A 14979-nucleotide genomic window follows, 5' to 3' on the forward strand; every position below is an offset into this window, starting at 1 on the left:
CGGCAAGAAACTTAACGAGGTACTTATATTTTTTTTAAACAGATTTACAATATTATTAAATGATATGTATACATCACAAGTATTTAACACAACATTATTTTTAACACAGTAGGTTCGCTATTTGAAGGGATCGCTAATGCGGATCGGAATTATTTCCAAATATCCCTGTCCATGATATAATCATTAACTTTATAATACGCCTTTGATATTAATGTCTTCTTGACAATAGATCAGAAACAACAAGGAGAAACATTATATCTACCAAATTTCCTCTAAATCCGTTAAGCCGTTTCATCGTGAAAGAGTAAGAAATACACACAAACACTCACTCCCGAAGTTTTAAGTAAATAATAAAAAAAAAAACATTACCTCTCCCTGCAGTCGGCAAAATAGGTAAGTTTTTAATAATAGGTATATCAAGTCGTGAAGGTATTGGTTTGTGGTGACCAAGTCACAACTGAAACCTACGCAGACATTTTTTGCCGTGTTTTTTACGATATTTACGTTGGTATTTTAATTACTTACATGATGTTAATTATAATAATTTACCCAACAGCACTAAAATTAATAGTAAACAGTTACTTTATACTTTTTAAACATTTTCATTTCGTAGTTATTCGCACTTCATCTTCGCGCCAGTTACATCTCTCTGGTCTGTCTCAACTCTCACTCAACTCAAAGGCATTTTGCTTTGCTCTAATTTTCGCTCTATTCTATAATAATATGCTCTTCCAAATCTCTGGCTCTATGCTACGAAGTGCAAAAATCGAATTTCGTATGTTGCTGTCCCGCTGACACTTATGTCATTTAATACGCGAGTGAAAGAGGCGGTGCATTTTAGAGTTTCGTAGTAGCCCGCTGACTGAATCCAAATCCAAATCCAACCGCTTATTTCCACAGATAGCACAAAATGTACAGGTTAGACACATAAGACCATCCATAGATAGTAAAGCAAATCATTCACACGTGTAGTGATGTGGGGAATATTTAAAATACATAAATTATGTTATCTGTTATTTTATATGTTTTATTTACAAAATAAACAGTTATGTTCATACAAAGAACTATACAATTATTATTGGGTTGAAAGAAACATAACGCTAACTAAAGATTACCTAGGTACCTAACAACGTTTCTGTCCGTCGCCGTTCATAACAACGTCAAACTCAATTAGGTACTTATTGTCCATGTCAGTATTCATCATCATCATCATCATCCCAGCCTATATACGTCCCACTGCTGGGCACAGGCCTCCTCTCAGAACAAGAGGGCTTGGGCCATAGTTCCCACGCGGGCCTAGTGCGGATTGGGAACTTCACACACACCATTGAATTGCTTCGCAGATTTGTGCAGGTTTCCTCACGATGTTTTCCTTCACCGCAAAGCTCGTGGTAAATTTCAAATGTAATTCCGCACATGAATTTCGAAAAACTCAGAGGACCCTCTGCTTGAGAAGCGATAGGTCAAACCACTAGGCCACCACGGCTTTTTTCAGTATTAATAGTATTATATTATGTACTCTCATTAACCATGAACAATTTAGAGGTATCCATTGCAAAAATATGACATTGTAGTACCTATTTACCTTTACTTTTAATAGATTAAAGCAATAAAATAATGTCTGGGAAAACTGTTACTTAAATATGTATGTAACATTTTACGTCATTCAGTTTCTATTTAGGTAATTTTTGACAATTTTTTTATTTTTGATAAAAAGAACAAAAGCAAAAAAAACGTGAAATAATGAAGTACCTACCAGACTCAGTATTATTCCTCAATACGACATTAATCTATCATTTATTTCTAACGACAAGTAGAGCACTTTTTGGAAGTAAAGTTATCAATTATGTTGTTTCTGCAAATTTTTGTGGCTATTAGCAAGCACTAATTTATGATGAAACGCTTATGAAAGTGCTCTATGTAACAGCTGCCTCTTTTGACGTGACATGACATGCGGCGCGGCAGATGGTTGTGAAAGCGGCGCAGGCGCAGGTAAGGGATTCCAAGAACGCCGAATATAATCGCAATACGGAGAACTCGCTCTCTATGGCGCGGCCCGCAGCGCGCGAATCGAACACCTGCGTCCTGAATGTGCGATGTCAATGCCGATGGGGAATGATTTTCATCCAATTGTTCACTGAATACTGTTGCTTGTATAAGCACATGAGTGATTTTAAAGGACAAATAACGTCTGTTTTGCTGCGAAAAAAAAACAATGTAATTTGTTATTCTACCATCGCCCTTGGCTAAATAATAATACATAAACGTACAATAATGATCAGAGTTAGTGGATTAAAAACCATAATAAACGATCGTTGCTCTGAAAAAAACTGTATCATTCAAAACGTGAAGGTTTATTGCGTGCCCCGATAAATTTTATTCTCGTAACTCATTATTGCTGTTCCTCTTACTGATAAGCAATCAATAGTACGTTCTCAGAAGCCCACATGATTAAAGCGATAGGAGAGGTGCGATGACTCCTACCTCCGTATACCTAATTGGTTTGAAGTTGCAACTACCTATGAATTACTAACCCAGCCTAACTAACTTAAGTAAGTAAAGTAAGTAATAATTAGTAAGTAAAAGCATAAGTACCAGCCTAACCCTAAGCTAGTAAGTAAGTAGTTAGTTACTTAGTCTTATTTTCAATCTGGTGTCATTCATTATTAAAATTTTATTATTTATATTATAATTACCGGCTACAACTCAATCTGAGGTACTTAGGTACTTACTAACTTATTTCTCGGAATAATTCAATTACTTAATGTCTATTAAATTCGTAGAAAGTGAAATAATTTCTATTTTTATTATTAATATATCTTACTTGCTTGAAAGTCCACTAACGGATGGTTCAAGTAGCTATGTGGCCATAAGAATTATTTTAAACATATTAGGTATATATCTAATTAGATAAATAAATAAATGCTGAATGACCAATAAAATCGTGACAGTACATAGATCATTATAAAATAGGCACATATGAAAGCACGTTTTACTACGCTTTACTAAGAAACATAGCTACGGAGGAATAATATATACAATGCAAAATGGCAATGACTAGATAAAATGGTTAAATCATTGTTGGTAGGTGAATGGATTCTCGGAAAACAAACAGTGTAGGCATGCTAGCAGCAAGTTTCATTCGCAATTCGCATTGAAATGCCAGTTCGTTAGCAGACTGCATAGGCGGTAGTAGTATCACATCGCAGTTATCGCTCGGCACTGTCGGCGCGGCAGTGTAAAATATAGACTAGTGGCGCCGTCTGTTGACTTGACTCAGTTGTTAGCTGTCGCTCGACCACATCAGTTGTCTTGTTGGGTTGTTCAAGCGCGTTGTTTCTGAGATAGAAAAACTGGAACAAGATCTTTGTCTAAACAATTTATTGTGTCATTCGAGATTATCATTCATTCACGCACGGCCAGTGCCCAACCCTATTTGTCAGTGTGACGTTTTGTTCGTGAATTTACTTTAATATTACATTTTATTTTGAAAGTTTACGTTGTTGTGATTTTTCGTGTAACTTTACGGAATAATTTTACTCAAGGAATATTATGGCAGTGAGTGCGAGTTACTGGAATTTGTGCTGTGTTTTTCTTTTGTGATAAACCGTGGCCTCTGAGGATACGGGTGGAGCACACGGTCGGCCGCCGTGTAGTGCACGACAAATGTGTTTGCTGGAAAAACGAGAGACTACCATTAGTCCTTTAAACATGACTCTAGCCGCGAGGTTATATCCGCAATGTAAGTTTTTATTTTAGGTTTTTCTTATAAATATACTATCTTAACGTTAACTTTAGATTTTTCTATCTGAAGTTATCATAATCTTTATGAAAGTTTGATTTGATTGGCGTCATATAGTTTCAATTGTGTATTAATGTAAATGGGTATCTAGTAAAAAATAATAATGGATTTCCAAGAACTCCAGTGTGGAAGTGTGGCTATTTTAGGAGTGAACATATAGCTGCAATGCTCTGTGTATAGCAGCTTGATGGAAATTTACATGTGGAGTTTTATCTCTCAACAGAGATATTTATATCTTGATAAGGAAAGACAATGGCCTTTTCTAAGGCTGCAGTAAATGTGGTTGTAAGCATTACTTCATAGCAATTGTCAGGATAAACTTGAACAATAATAATAGATGAGAAATATTACATTTGTAGTATATTCTCAGCATTATCTCTTCATTATTGCAACATTGCGCTATGCAAAATTGGAATTATTTATGAGACAGTATAGATAAGAAAGCTGGTTTGTTTTCACATCTTGTATGGTCTGTTTTTTAATCCGAGATACTAAAATGATGTTTCATGTGTTACCTGTTTTTTGCGTCTCATAAATAGTGATGTGCCGCAACCGGTTATCACCGAAAGATTTTGTAGGTACCTATGTTATATGTATAAAATATTAATATAAGGAACGGATCCGTGACATACTAACATGTAGGGCACTTAGGACATTCTAGAAAAGGTAAAATGGGTCTAATAAAATGCGACTGTCTTGGAGATATTTCTACTTTTTATAAATGTTGATATTTAAGTTTCAATTTCATTCTAAGTACGATACCCCTCAATGCTTACCATAAAAACACACATACCATAACACGAGAAAACACACTGAACACATTCAATCACAATACTAGTAATGTAACAAATGTTGAATACGAAAAACATGAATGAATAGTTGTGTGATATCCGGAAATGTAAAACTCGAACTTCAGATGTTGCCATTCCACTGATGCCTATCTCATTTAATACACAAGTGAAAGGGACGGTGCAATATGAACTTCGTTTTTCCAGTTTTGCGTTGGCACTGAGTAATGAACAACCTATGCTTCGATTTTATCACTTTATCGTAAAAGTGCATTTATATTTTCAAAATAGAAAGTAGAATATTGAATGCTTTAATGTTATTTTTGTTATCATAAAATATATGTTTTACCGATTTTTTACTATTATATAGGAAACCGAAATCAAAGAGCAGCACTGTTAATTTTATGCTGGCCACATTATTTTTACATTTGACATTTCAGTATCTAGGTTTCACAAATAGACCATAAATTAATGTCTAGGTTTCACAAATAGACCATAAATTAATGTCTGCCAAGAATTTGTTTATCACTATCTTGCCGAAACTTATGTGATTTTCAGGGGTAAAAGCCATCCTATGACCATCTCAGGGTCTCAATTTATCTCCATATGAAATTTCATCTAAATTGATTATTGGTTTATGCATGAAGAGTTAACAGACAGACAGAATTACATTCAGTTTATACTATTAGTAAGATGTATAGAAACCTGAAACCTGAAAAACATTATAACACAATAGTTTGCACATCATAGACACTTCTGCATGAGAATATTTATTTATTTCTTTTTAACTACTAACTTTTTCATAGTACAAAAGATAAATGCTGATCTTATATATCAGGATATTTTATGTGTGCTAGAGAACATTATGTAACTGATTGAAACCTTGACCCATTGACATAGAAAACCTTATGGCTTTAATCAATAGGCCGCTAAATGTGGCATTTTATAGTAACGGAATGAAGTATTGAGTAGTCATTTATCATAATGTTTTACTTATCTTTATCGGTTACCATAACTTCTTATATTTTAGTACATCTGCACCACAAAAGTTATCTGATTTAGTTTAGTGGCTAAAACTGATAAGAGTATACAATTTACATAATTTATGTTAGATAACGAAAGATATTATGTCACTTGTAGAAAATAAAAGAATCTGAAACATGATCTGCATTAAAGAGCTTCTAAAAACACATCCAATCCCAAACAACGATACCTAGCTAGTGTATAATGGTCTACATAATATTTCAAAGTCACACATAATTTCTTAATCACTTGAATCAACTCTTCTGATAACTGTTTGCTGTTTGATACTGCTTATTGAGTTGTCATTATCTTAGGAAACACTCAAATGAGTTGTCACATTTAAGCCTAACGCTCAAGTAGCTTCTTATTCTAGCTAAATGTGATTATTGTTATTCAACTATTTTCGGTAGTGATGATGCAACAGTTATTTTGTCATAACCGTGTTACTTCCATGAATTTTACATTGAGGCCAGTGAATTTGTAATAATATTGATTGTAGAATTATAATATAGTTTACTTATGTGTAGTGTACTGTTTTGCCTTGCCCATAATTTCACTAACTGTAACTTACCTTATCATTATTGATTTATTTGCAATGAAATTCATAAGAAATTGGAGTTATTAGTTATTTTTGCCCTATGCTCTCATGATTAGTATAACTAAGATAGTTTATCTCTCTTACATGCGAAAAACAAACTGTAAATATGATATGAAAACTTTAGCTAATGAGAGAAATTATCAATTGACTTCAGTTTTAACAAAATCTACAGTGGCATAACACCATCTTAGGTCTCAAGGCATATTGTAGTGTACCTTTTGTGCTGCAGACCCAACTAAATCTAGGACCTGAGATTTTTGCTCGCCCTCATCATCATCATCATCATCTCAGTCTATATACGTCCAGGGCACAGGCCTCTCTCAGAAAAAAAGTTTTTTCAAGTGCTCTCATTCTGATTGCCCCAAACTGCCACCCAATTATTACACCATATCTTATTCGCCGCCTACAGTTACACTAAACCCCTTCTCCCTCTTTCCAGATGCAAGCGAGGTGGCCGTGCCACTCAACAGTTGGCCCACGGGGGTCGCTTGCTGCCCCAACTGCCGGCACCAGCTGCGCGTGTCGCTGACCTGCAAGGGCCACGAGCAGCCCCCCCTCACGCCGCCCTTCACGATACAGCCCACCTATCTGCCCCAGGCCCCGTACGCCGCCCCCACGTCTCCCTTCCTGCCCTCCCAGTACAATGACGAGCTGAGACGGCTAGCGGACACGGTCAAAGCGCTACGGTTGTCCGGGTGGTACTATGGGAATTTGGATTGGCAAGTGAGTTCACTGACGTTATTATCAGCATTTTGTTACAAGCCTTTTAGTTAACCTAGAACTTAAATCCTGGAAGTTGTTTTAACCCACTTCCAGTGGGATTGATTTGAAATTAGATATTGTCACTACATCGAAAAAAATATTGTAATCAAATCAGCACATCAACAAAATTCACCTTTCAAATAATGCTCATAAAGTTCAATTAGAAAGCTTATTGATTTTGAGGTTTTTAAAAGTAGTGACGATATAGTTATGACAGTGCAATGCAAGCACAGCCAGCAAAAAAAGCTTGTACTAATAAATATTTTTTAACAAAACTTATTAAGGATACAATAAAAATTAATAACTTCATACACTATGTTGATAATCAATATAATTATAGTAGGTACAAAATTTGAATGTGAAGATTTAATCAATTGTTATTTTACCTCAAATGTATTATATTACATGAAGGTTTATGTAATAAAATACTAATATTTATTGTTTTCTTGTCATTGCAGGGTGCCCGATGCTTGCTTAAAGAGGCGAGCGTGGGAGCCTTCGTGATCCGAGACTCAGGAGACAGGAACTACATATTCTCACTGTCCGTACAGACAGAGCGGGGGCCCACGTCTGTCAGGCTACACTATGAATGTGGATACTTTAGGTAAGAAATTTCCTGCAGATTCTAAGCAATATTCAGCATCTTAATACTCCAGACCACAGAGCTAATAATAATAATGAAGAAAAAAATCAAGTTATTGCTCAAGAAAATGGATTGTGTAGATAGTGGTTCGAAACGGATTAGAGAAGACATAGGTTGTGGAAGGAGCTACAATCGGCATCACAAACTACCTTTTATTATTCATTCTGTAACTCCAGATACTACTGCAAAGGTGTTAAAGCAAAATTTTCCTCCATTCATAAGATTCAGAGAATTCTGTTGGGAGTCACGATTTAATTCATATTTTGGCTGAGAGCAGTACATAATACACTTTCCAAGTAAAGCCGCGGGAAATCCGTTAATTATTGTCTAATAAGCATCCCTTGCAAAAAAAAATACTTCAATATATAAAACTATTACTGTATAAATTGCGGTATGTCAAAACCACAGGGTGTCACAGCTTGCTTTTAAAATAAAGACCTTTAGAAAAATACAAATTGACACGGATACTGTGAAATGTTTACGCAATTTGTGTTGACTGAGGTGCCATCTTAATTACATCATTATTTCCTTGTGATAAATGAACATGGAAATGTTTACTTTTGTTTCCTTATTATTGAATGATGGTGCATTTCATTCTGTACATTAAATAAAAACAGTTTCGTGAAAATACAGGATTTCATTACAAATAGCAATGCTGTTCCTCCTGTGCCATGTCTTGAATATTAGTTGCAATTTATTTGAATCAAATTACACATACTTATTACTGTAAATTAGTCCGCTAGCGGCGCCTGCGGCTTTGCTCACGTGAAAAATAAGATCCGGCGTTTCGCGAATTTGGTGTAGTGGAGTAGTTAAATTTTCAGATTTCACTTATGCAAATCCTGATCCCGTGGGAATACCGGGAAAAGAAGTGGCCTTTAGCGTGAACGAGTAAAAAACACGCAAACATTCGCATTATAAAATGAGTAGGATATTAGCTTAGGATATTATTAGTCCATGGTACTAATGTTTTTCTTTTTTGGTTTCAGGTTAGACTGTGAAAAACGTCTAGCGAAGTACGTGCCTCGTTTCCGGTGTGTGGTGGATTTGGTACAACACTACATGCGCGTGGGCAAAAAGAACGTTGCTGGCACCGTCTGGGTCGACCAAGAGGGCTGTCCCCACTCCCCTGTTCTCCTCAAATCCCCCTTCAAAAAATCTCCTCCCTCCCTCCTCCACGCGGCCAGACTAGCCGTCCACAAAGCCCTAGATTCGAACCCCCTAACGCCTAAACTATGGAGCGCTCCCAAACACAGGCTCCTTCCCCTCCCACCCACACTCATAGACTATCTCGGCGAATACCCCTATTCAATCTAACACTCGAATTATATTTTACTAATATTTATTTAGCCCAATCGCGTCCCGACGCCTAGTGAAGATATAGCTGTAATAACCTTATAGATATCAGTTTCCTATAGAATAGGCAGGCGATATCCGCGTACGTGTACGTGACGTCACTATTAACTAGCACAGGTTGCTATAAAGGGCAGGATCCTTTTATAATTACCGAAAATATTATTTATAATAATTAACGTGTATTTTAACATAAGTGTGAATTTGGGACTCAACTATGGTATTTAGTGAAATTAATGCAGATTATTTTTAAAAAGCCAATTCTATGTTTGTATATAAAGTTTATTTTGAGAAAAAATGCAAGACTGATTTCCCGAGCATGTATAATTAAATTGACGAACTTGTTTATACCGATCTACTGTCGCCATGGCATGTTTGCTCTTAGATTACATTGTTATGATACATACATACATAAATACTAACTGTTCCCTAATGCCTATCTTGTCCATTTGAAGTAAGAAATCATCACACTATTTTATTAGAGAGCTATTTAACTTATTTATTATTCGGTTAAGAATTAGTTTTATTTACTGAAGCTTAAATTCTGTTCCTATTAAGACTTAAAATTCAGTTGGTATATGTATTATCTGTCATTTATTGTCCCTGGCACAACTTGATAATGTGAATGCCATTAGTGTTATGTTACTTACCAAGTGCCATTAAACACTTCACAACATAATAAAAAATTCACCCGCAAGGATATTTGAGTATGAAAGTATTTTTGAGGCTGAATATGTAAATAGTTCGATTTGTTTTGTTTTCTATTTATTTCTTAATTAAGTCTAGCTTAGTAGAATAATAATGGTAGTGCGTCATGTGATGGCGCACGTTTTGAGGCGTTCACCGCCGCGTCACGACAACGTGTCGTGGCGGCGGATGTGGTAGAGCCAGAGGCGGGTGACTAGTGACATTGTCTAATATAGAATAGAAACGTGTACCTTAAATAATCTCAATTAGTTTAATTTTTAGGATTCACCAATCATTTTAAGTTCAAACTCACTTGTGAAAAGTCGAGAGAATATTCTGTACTCTTAAAAGTTTTTATAAAAATTATAAAAAAGTGAATTTGTTGGCCTTATATGAATGGTATTGAAGTATGCTTGTGCGCTCTGGGTTGGGTGTTGTTTGGTTTCGAAATAACTTTATTTCTTTAAATTCATCCCAGCCTATATACGTCCCACTGCTGGGCACAGGCCTCCTCTCAGAACAAGAGGGCTTGGGCCATAGTTCCCACGCGGGCCCAGTGCGGATTGGGAACTTCACACGCACCATTGAATTTAAATTATTACAAGTTAATTTGTGCGGAACCTTACTAATTTACAACATGACTGTTATGTAATATTGTACATTTTCATTGTTATGTTTGCTAGTTTTCTAAGAATTTATCTTGAAAGAAAAGTCAGCGTTGTTTTAGTTTTTTTATTCAGAAGTCTGCAGTATTAATTACATTTTCGAAGCCAAACTGCCACTCCTTTGGTACGCTATCATTCCGACTGCCTGAAACGCACATCTGCGTCCAACCATATCCCTACAGTATTTCAGCGTTGAAAGCAACGCAGCATAAATAAATGTGTACGCGACCGGCGCTATATAGGTTCGTTTTATCCAGAAACTATTCACTTATTTTGAAGTTATTTTTGTACCTTTTGTAAGGAGAAAGCACCAATTGTGTAACATAAGTGTGACATAATAGAAAAGAAACGTGTGTTTATGTTTGTGTAGACTAATGTATAAAAAACCTGCAAATAATTTATAAACAGAAACGAAATATACATTCTTACTTAATTTTTTGCATTTTATTGGTTTATTACCTCCACTGACAGTGTTTTTGTAGGTATAACTTTGGGTATATTTCGATCTAAACAGAATCACACATTTTTGAGAATAGGTACAGCAATCCATCTATTTTAACTATTATACATCACGCACGGGGATTATCACGCTAATAACGAGTAATAATAGCTCAACGTTTCAACCACATTGCAGTGGTTGTCGTCACGAGTAGGTAGACTGCAGGCAGTGTACGGCGAGTGTAGTGTTTGTTTACCAGCGCGGCGCGAGTTCTCTGTTCACATTATTCCAGTGGAATGACGTTGCGGCGCCGTGAATCCGTGATGTTAACTATTTTAGCTACAATAGATCGAACCAGCAGCGCATTGTCATTGTATTGGAATACAAAAATTCTTCCTTTCTGTTAAATACTGGTTTACTGCATGATAGATTTAATTATATATAGACAATTCCGACGAAACAAGAATACGACGAATCAGGAATGCGACGAAACAGGAATACGATGAATCAGGAACAATTAGTTTTACTGGAATAATGTGGACAGGGCCTTACCCGCACTGGCACTCGTGTCTCAAACTACCCGTACCTACTATCTATTCTACCGGAGCTTCGTAGGAAGCCCGTGTTGCTCTAAGATTCTATAAGTATATGGATTCGCAAATGCGGTTGCGAACAACACAAGTTTCCTTCTAATATCCAATAATTTCATATTTTTCCAATAAAACAATCAAATATTTTTAAATAGGTAACTTTTATTGATTCATGTTGACAACAAGGTAATGTTTGTTACTTAGGGCCGTAACGCCAGCTGTAAGTGCCAAAGGGTCGCCCGCAAGGTCCAATGCAGACGCCACTACAAGGTCCGGAAAATGGAGCAGGATAGGCATCTCCCGCCCACTGACCGCAGGCTGGAACTCCACACGAAGGCGTAGAACAACCAGGCATTTTTATAAAAGGAGCCGGAAAATTAGAAATTAATATTGCTTGAGTTCATTGATGGTTGACTGCTAATTTGGTTTTGTAATGAAAAAGCGTGAAAAAGTCATTGGAATAAGTAATCAAATCATGATTACCACGTTAATTTATCGTTACATGCCAGTTTTATTTTATTTAGATAAAGAAGTTCTTTATCCTCTTTTAAATCACGCAGAGCAGAACAACGAATGCCGTTCCACCTCTACGATTAAAAGTATTTTAGCTGTATGAATCGTAACTTCTTTGCCTTTCACCGTTTCTGACAGTTGCGCTGTCTGTCCTTCCTGTCACTGTGATAACTGTCTGTCATCTGCAGGGCTACTACTTAACTCGAAGTTCGTGTCGTGCGGTCCCTCTGACACTTATACTATTTAATACGAGAGCGAGAGGGACAGCACGACACGAACTTCGAGTTTCGTAGTAGCCCTGCTGATCGGTAGTAAGTAACGTCATTCAAGTAGTATTGATCCTTGTTATTTATTTATTCATCATTGGTTTGCTAAGAGTTATAAATATACTCTTCTAAATTTTTACAAATAAACAATGTGGGAAACCGGCTTAACCGAGTGAATGCGCCATGTCAGTAAATGGAAACAGCGGTAACTACGCACCGCTGAAGCAAATACTTACTGAATCTGACTCTGAAGACGAGCACAAACTGGACGAAGATGCTCATTCCAAAGCCCTCGGAAGTTGCAACAATCTGGATATCAATAGTGGTCTGCACTCGTCCAAAAACGTTAGCTTAAGCGATATGGACGACTTCAACACTAACGTTAACACAGTAGAGAGCACTATGGACAACATCAGCTTTCTGCAATCCGATGCTTCAAACAAAATGTCATTCGCGCGCCGTTGCGCCTTCATCGCTTCAATACTGGTCTGTATATTTACTGTTGTTGTATTCCTCTGGGGCATACCCTGTTCAGAAAATGGCAGCTGCACTAATGAATGGCAAGACAAAACAACTAGCTGGGAATTGCCTTATGAGGAAATAGAATTATCCGGCGCTATACAAGTGGTGGAGGGGGCCATACCTCACACAAAGAACTTGATATTTATCTACAGAGGCAATCACATGAGACAGCCGGACAAGCAAAACAATAAAACAATAAATGGTGTGCTGCTTATTGTTGGTAATTCTGGGAAAGTTGGCTGGTTCACAAGGGAGGAGAGAATCCCAACTGAAATCAACTGCCACCTCATTGATGTTAACAGAGATAAGCAGAAGGACTGCATTGTGTCAGGCTCGGAAGGCTTCCTGGCTGCTCTGAACCCTATTTCTGGAACATACTACTGGCACAAACATAAAGATGATAAAGACTTTGGTAGCATTGTAAAAATAGACTTTCCCATCATAATAAAGGATATGGATAAAGATAAGGTTAATGATCTTCTGACTGTGGCCACTGTAAACCAGCACCCCAATCATAATTCCTTACTGATTATTTCTGGAGCAACAGGGAATGTAATTGGTGAGCCAATGACCATTGATGACTGCTTGTCAGTCAAGCTTCTCACTGAATCTAATCTTGTCAACATTACTTATCTGTGCAAAAATGGTTCATCAGAAGCTTTCAGGTGGACATCTCACTCCGCATTGCATAGGAAGTTAGCAAAGCTAGATCAGACTGTGATCAGTCACGTGTTCCCTCAAAGTAATGGCACTAAGAAGAAGAACATGAGTTTAAAGAAAAGTATTGGTAACACAAGGGAGACATTCACCAATGGACCTGGAAAACTGATTGTTGATAATGCAGGTGAATGTCCAGATGAATGTAGAGTTAGCTTACGTCTTCTTCTTGGGAGGAATAACTCTACCAATATTAGCTGGGAGTACTCGGCCAACCATGTTTACGCAATGAGACCGAGCTCCTTTGCCTTTGCAAATTCAATCCGAGGCTTTGTAATAAAATTATGACAGTGGAACCGTGCACGCCTCGCTGAGGGTGCACTGAAGATTAAAGATGTTAGTTACAATGTGCAAAACCAGAGTCCAAAGAGCAATGACATATTTTATTACAGACCAATGATCAATGTTGCTTCAATCTCGTCATTTATAAAATATGATAATTTTACTGCTCATGACATCTCAGAGAGAATAGTGTTAGTGTCATTTGACAATTTACAAACACACAATGTCAATGTGAGTCAGACTGATATAGTTCAGCTGTGCGTGCGGGGTCCCATGGAGTCACAAACACCTCAGCCAGTGTGTCAACCAGACCTGTCATATCAGGAGAAGTCGCTGATGATCGCAGACTTGGATGGTGACCAGTCGCATGAGCTCATATCTTATCACAGCACCTTTGTTGCTCCTGAAACATATACGCCAAAGAAAGTCTACTCCGAGTCTTATGATAATTGGCATTTGACATCTGTGGTCAGAGTCATCCGTTTAGAGTCTGAATTGCCAAAGCTATTTGTTGCTAATAATGTGTAATTTGTTTTCTTAATATAAGCAGCAGAATTATCAAATGAGATGAAGTATAATGAAATTTTAAATCAAATTAAACATAGAAGAGATTACTAAAAACTATCAATATTATGAAATATGTATCTTTTTGTATTTTCCTAATAAATTTTGCTGTTGTTAGCTGTAGGAATATAAGTGATGTTTGGTCTGACTACTTCTACTATTTACCAGTGTTATAATATAATTTAATACAATAGGATTTTCTATGTGTTTTCCAGTACATTGACTTTACAATACAGTAGTCAACATAGTGTAATTGAGTGTATGACATAATTAGTACCACCAAGTGACCACCAAAATAAAAAGAATTCTAAAGTTTAGAATTTCTTGACCAATCCTTAGTTTATTTTATTTTTTTATATATTTTAAGCTATTTTATCTAGTCAGTTTTTGAATGATGTCGCTTGGTAACAATGTATAATATTTATCATTTCGACACCCATCGAATGACGCTATGATCTTGAAAATATCATAAAACTTTGAATCTTTTTTGTTAGTAACTCTTATTTTGATATTATTTATATAAACAAAAAACTAGTCATTCTCAGTCATGTCACGTTAATTTGATTGTCTGCAAATCATACAAAAATCATGAAATTAGTAAATCAGTTAAACTTCCCCGTTGCCACTTTTCATGAATATTTAATTCAGTGTTGTTATTGCAATACATGTGTCTGTCCTAAATAGTCCCACTAAGGTATCATTCCGATACTAGCAATCGCAACTTGGACATGTGACCCACTGCTTAGTATGAACTTGGCCGTGCGA

General features: G+C 36.5%; 2 protein-coding genes across 2 annotated transcripts; both read left to right on the forward strand.

The window, feature by feature from the left end:
* Positions 1–2819: 2819 nt before the first annotated feature.
* LOC141428921 (suppressor of cytokine signaling 2-like) lies at positions 2820–10755 on the forward strand. The gene is made up of 4 exons (XM_074088984.1): positions 2820–3742; positions 6651–6934; positions 7432–7577; positions 8606–10755. The coding sequence occupies exons 1-4, from the start codon at positions 3667–3669 to the stop codon at positions 8931–8933; spliced, it is 834 nt and encodes a 277-aa protein (XP_073945085.1). The 5' UTR covers positions 2820–3666; the 3' UTR covers positions 8934–10755.
* A 1272-nt stretch (positions 10756–12027) lies between these two features.
* On the forward strand, positions 12028–14011 carry LOC141428917 (uncharacterized). Its single transcript, XM_074088980.1, has one exon. It carries the CDS (start codon positions 12313–12315, stop codon positions 13654–13656), a length of 1344 nt encoding a protein of 447 aa, XP_073945081.1. The 5' UTR covers positions 12028–12312; the 3' UTR covers positions 13657–14011.
* The last annotated feature ends 968 nt before the right edge of the window (positions 14012–14979 follow it).

Source organism: Choristoneura fumiferana, chromosome 6 (assembly GCF_025370935.1).
Source record: "Choristoneura fumiferana chromosome 6, NRCan_CFum_1, whole genome shotgun sequence".
Taxonomy (NCBI): domain Eukaryota; kingdom Metazoa; phylum Arthropoda; class Insecta; order Lepidoptera; family Tortricidae; genus Choristoneura; species Choristoneura fumiferana.

Bases quoted from the DNA above. Each gene is read 5' to 3' on its own strand.
- LOC141428921 (XM_074088984.1), top strand. From the start codon at position 3,667: ATGTGTTTGCTGGAAAAACGAGAGACTACCATTAGTCCTTTAAACATG. The intron at 6,935-7,431 runs GTGAGTTCACTG...TTGTCATTGCAG, and splicing joins ATGGGAATTTGGATTGGCAA to GGTGCCCGATGCTTGCTTAA. The intron at 7,578-8,605 runs GTAAGAAATTTC...TTTTGGTTTCAG, and splicing joins TATGAATGTGGATACTTTAG to GTTAGACTGTGAAAAACGTC.
- LOC141428917 (XM_074088980.1), top strand. From the start codon at position 12,313: ATGTCAGTAAATGGAAACAGCGGTAACTACGCACCGCTGAAGCAAATA.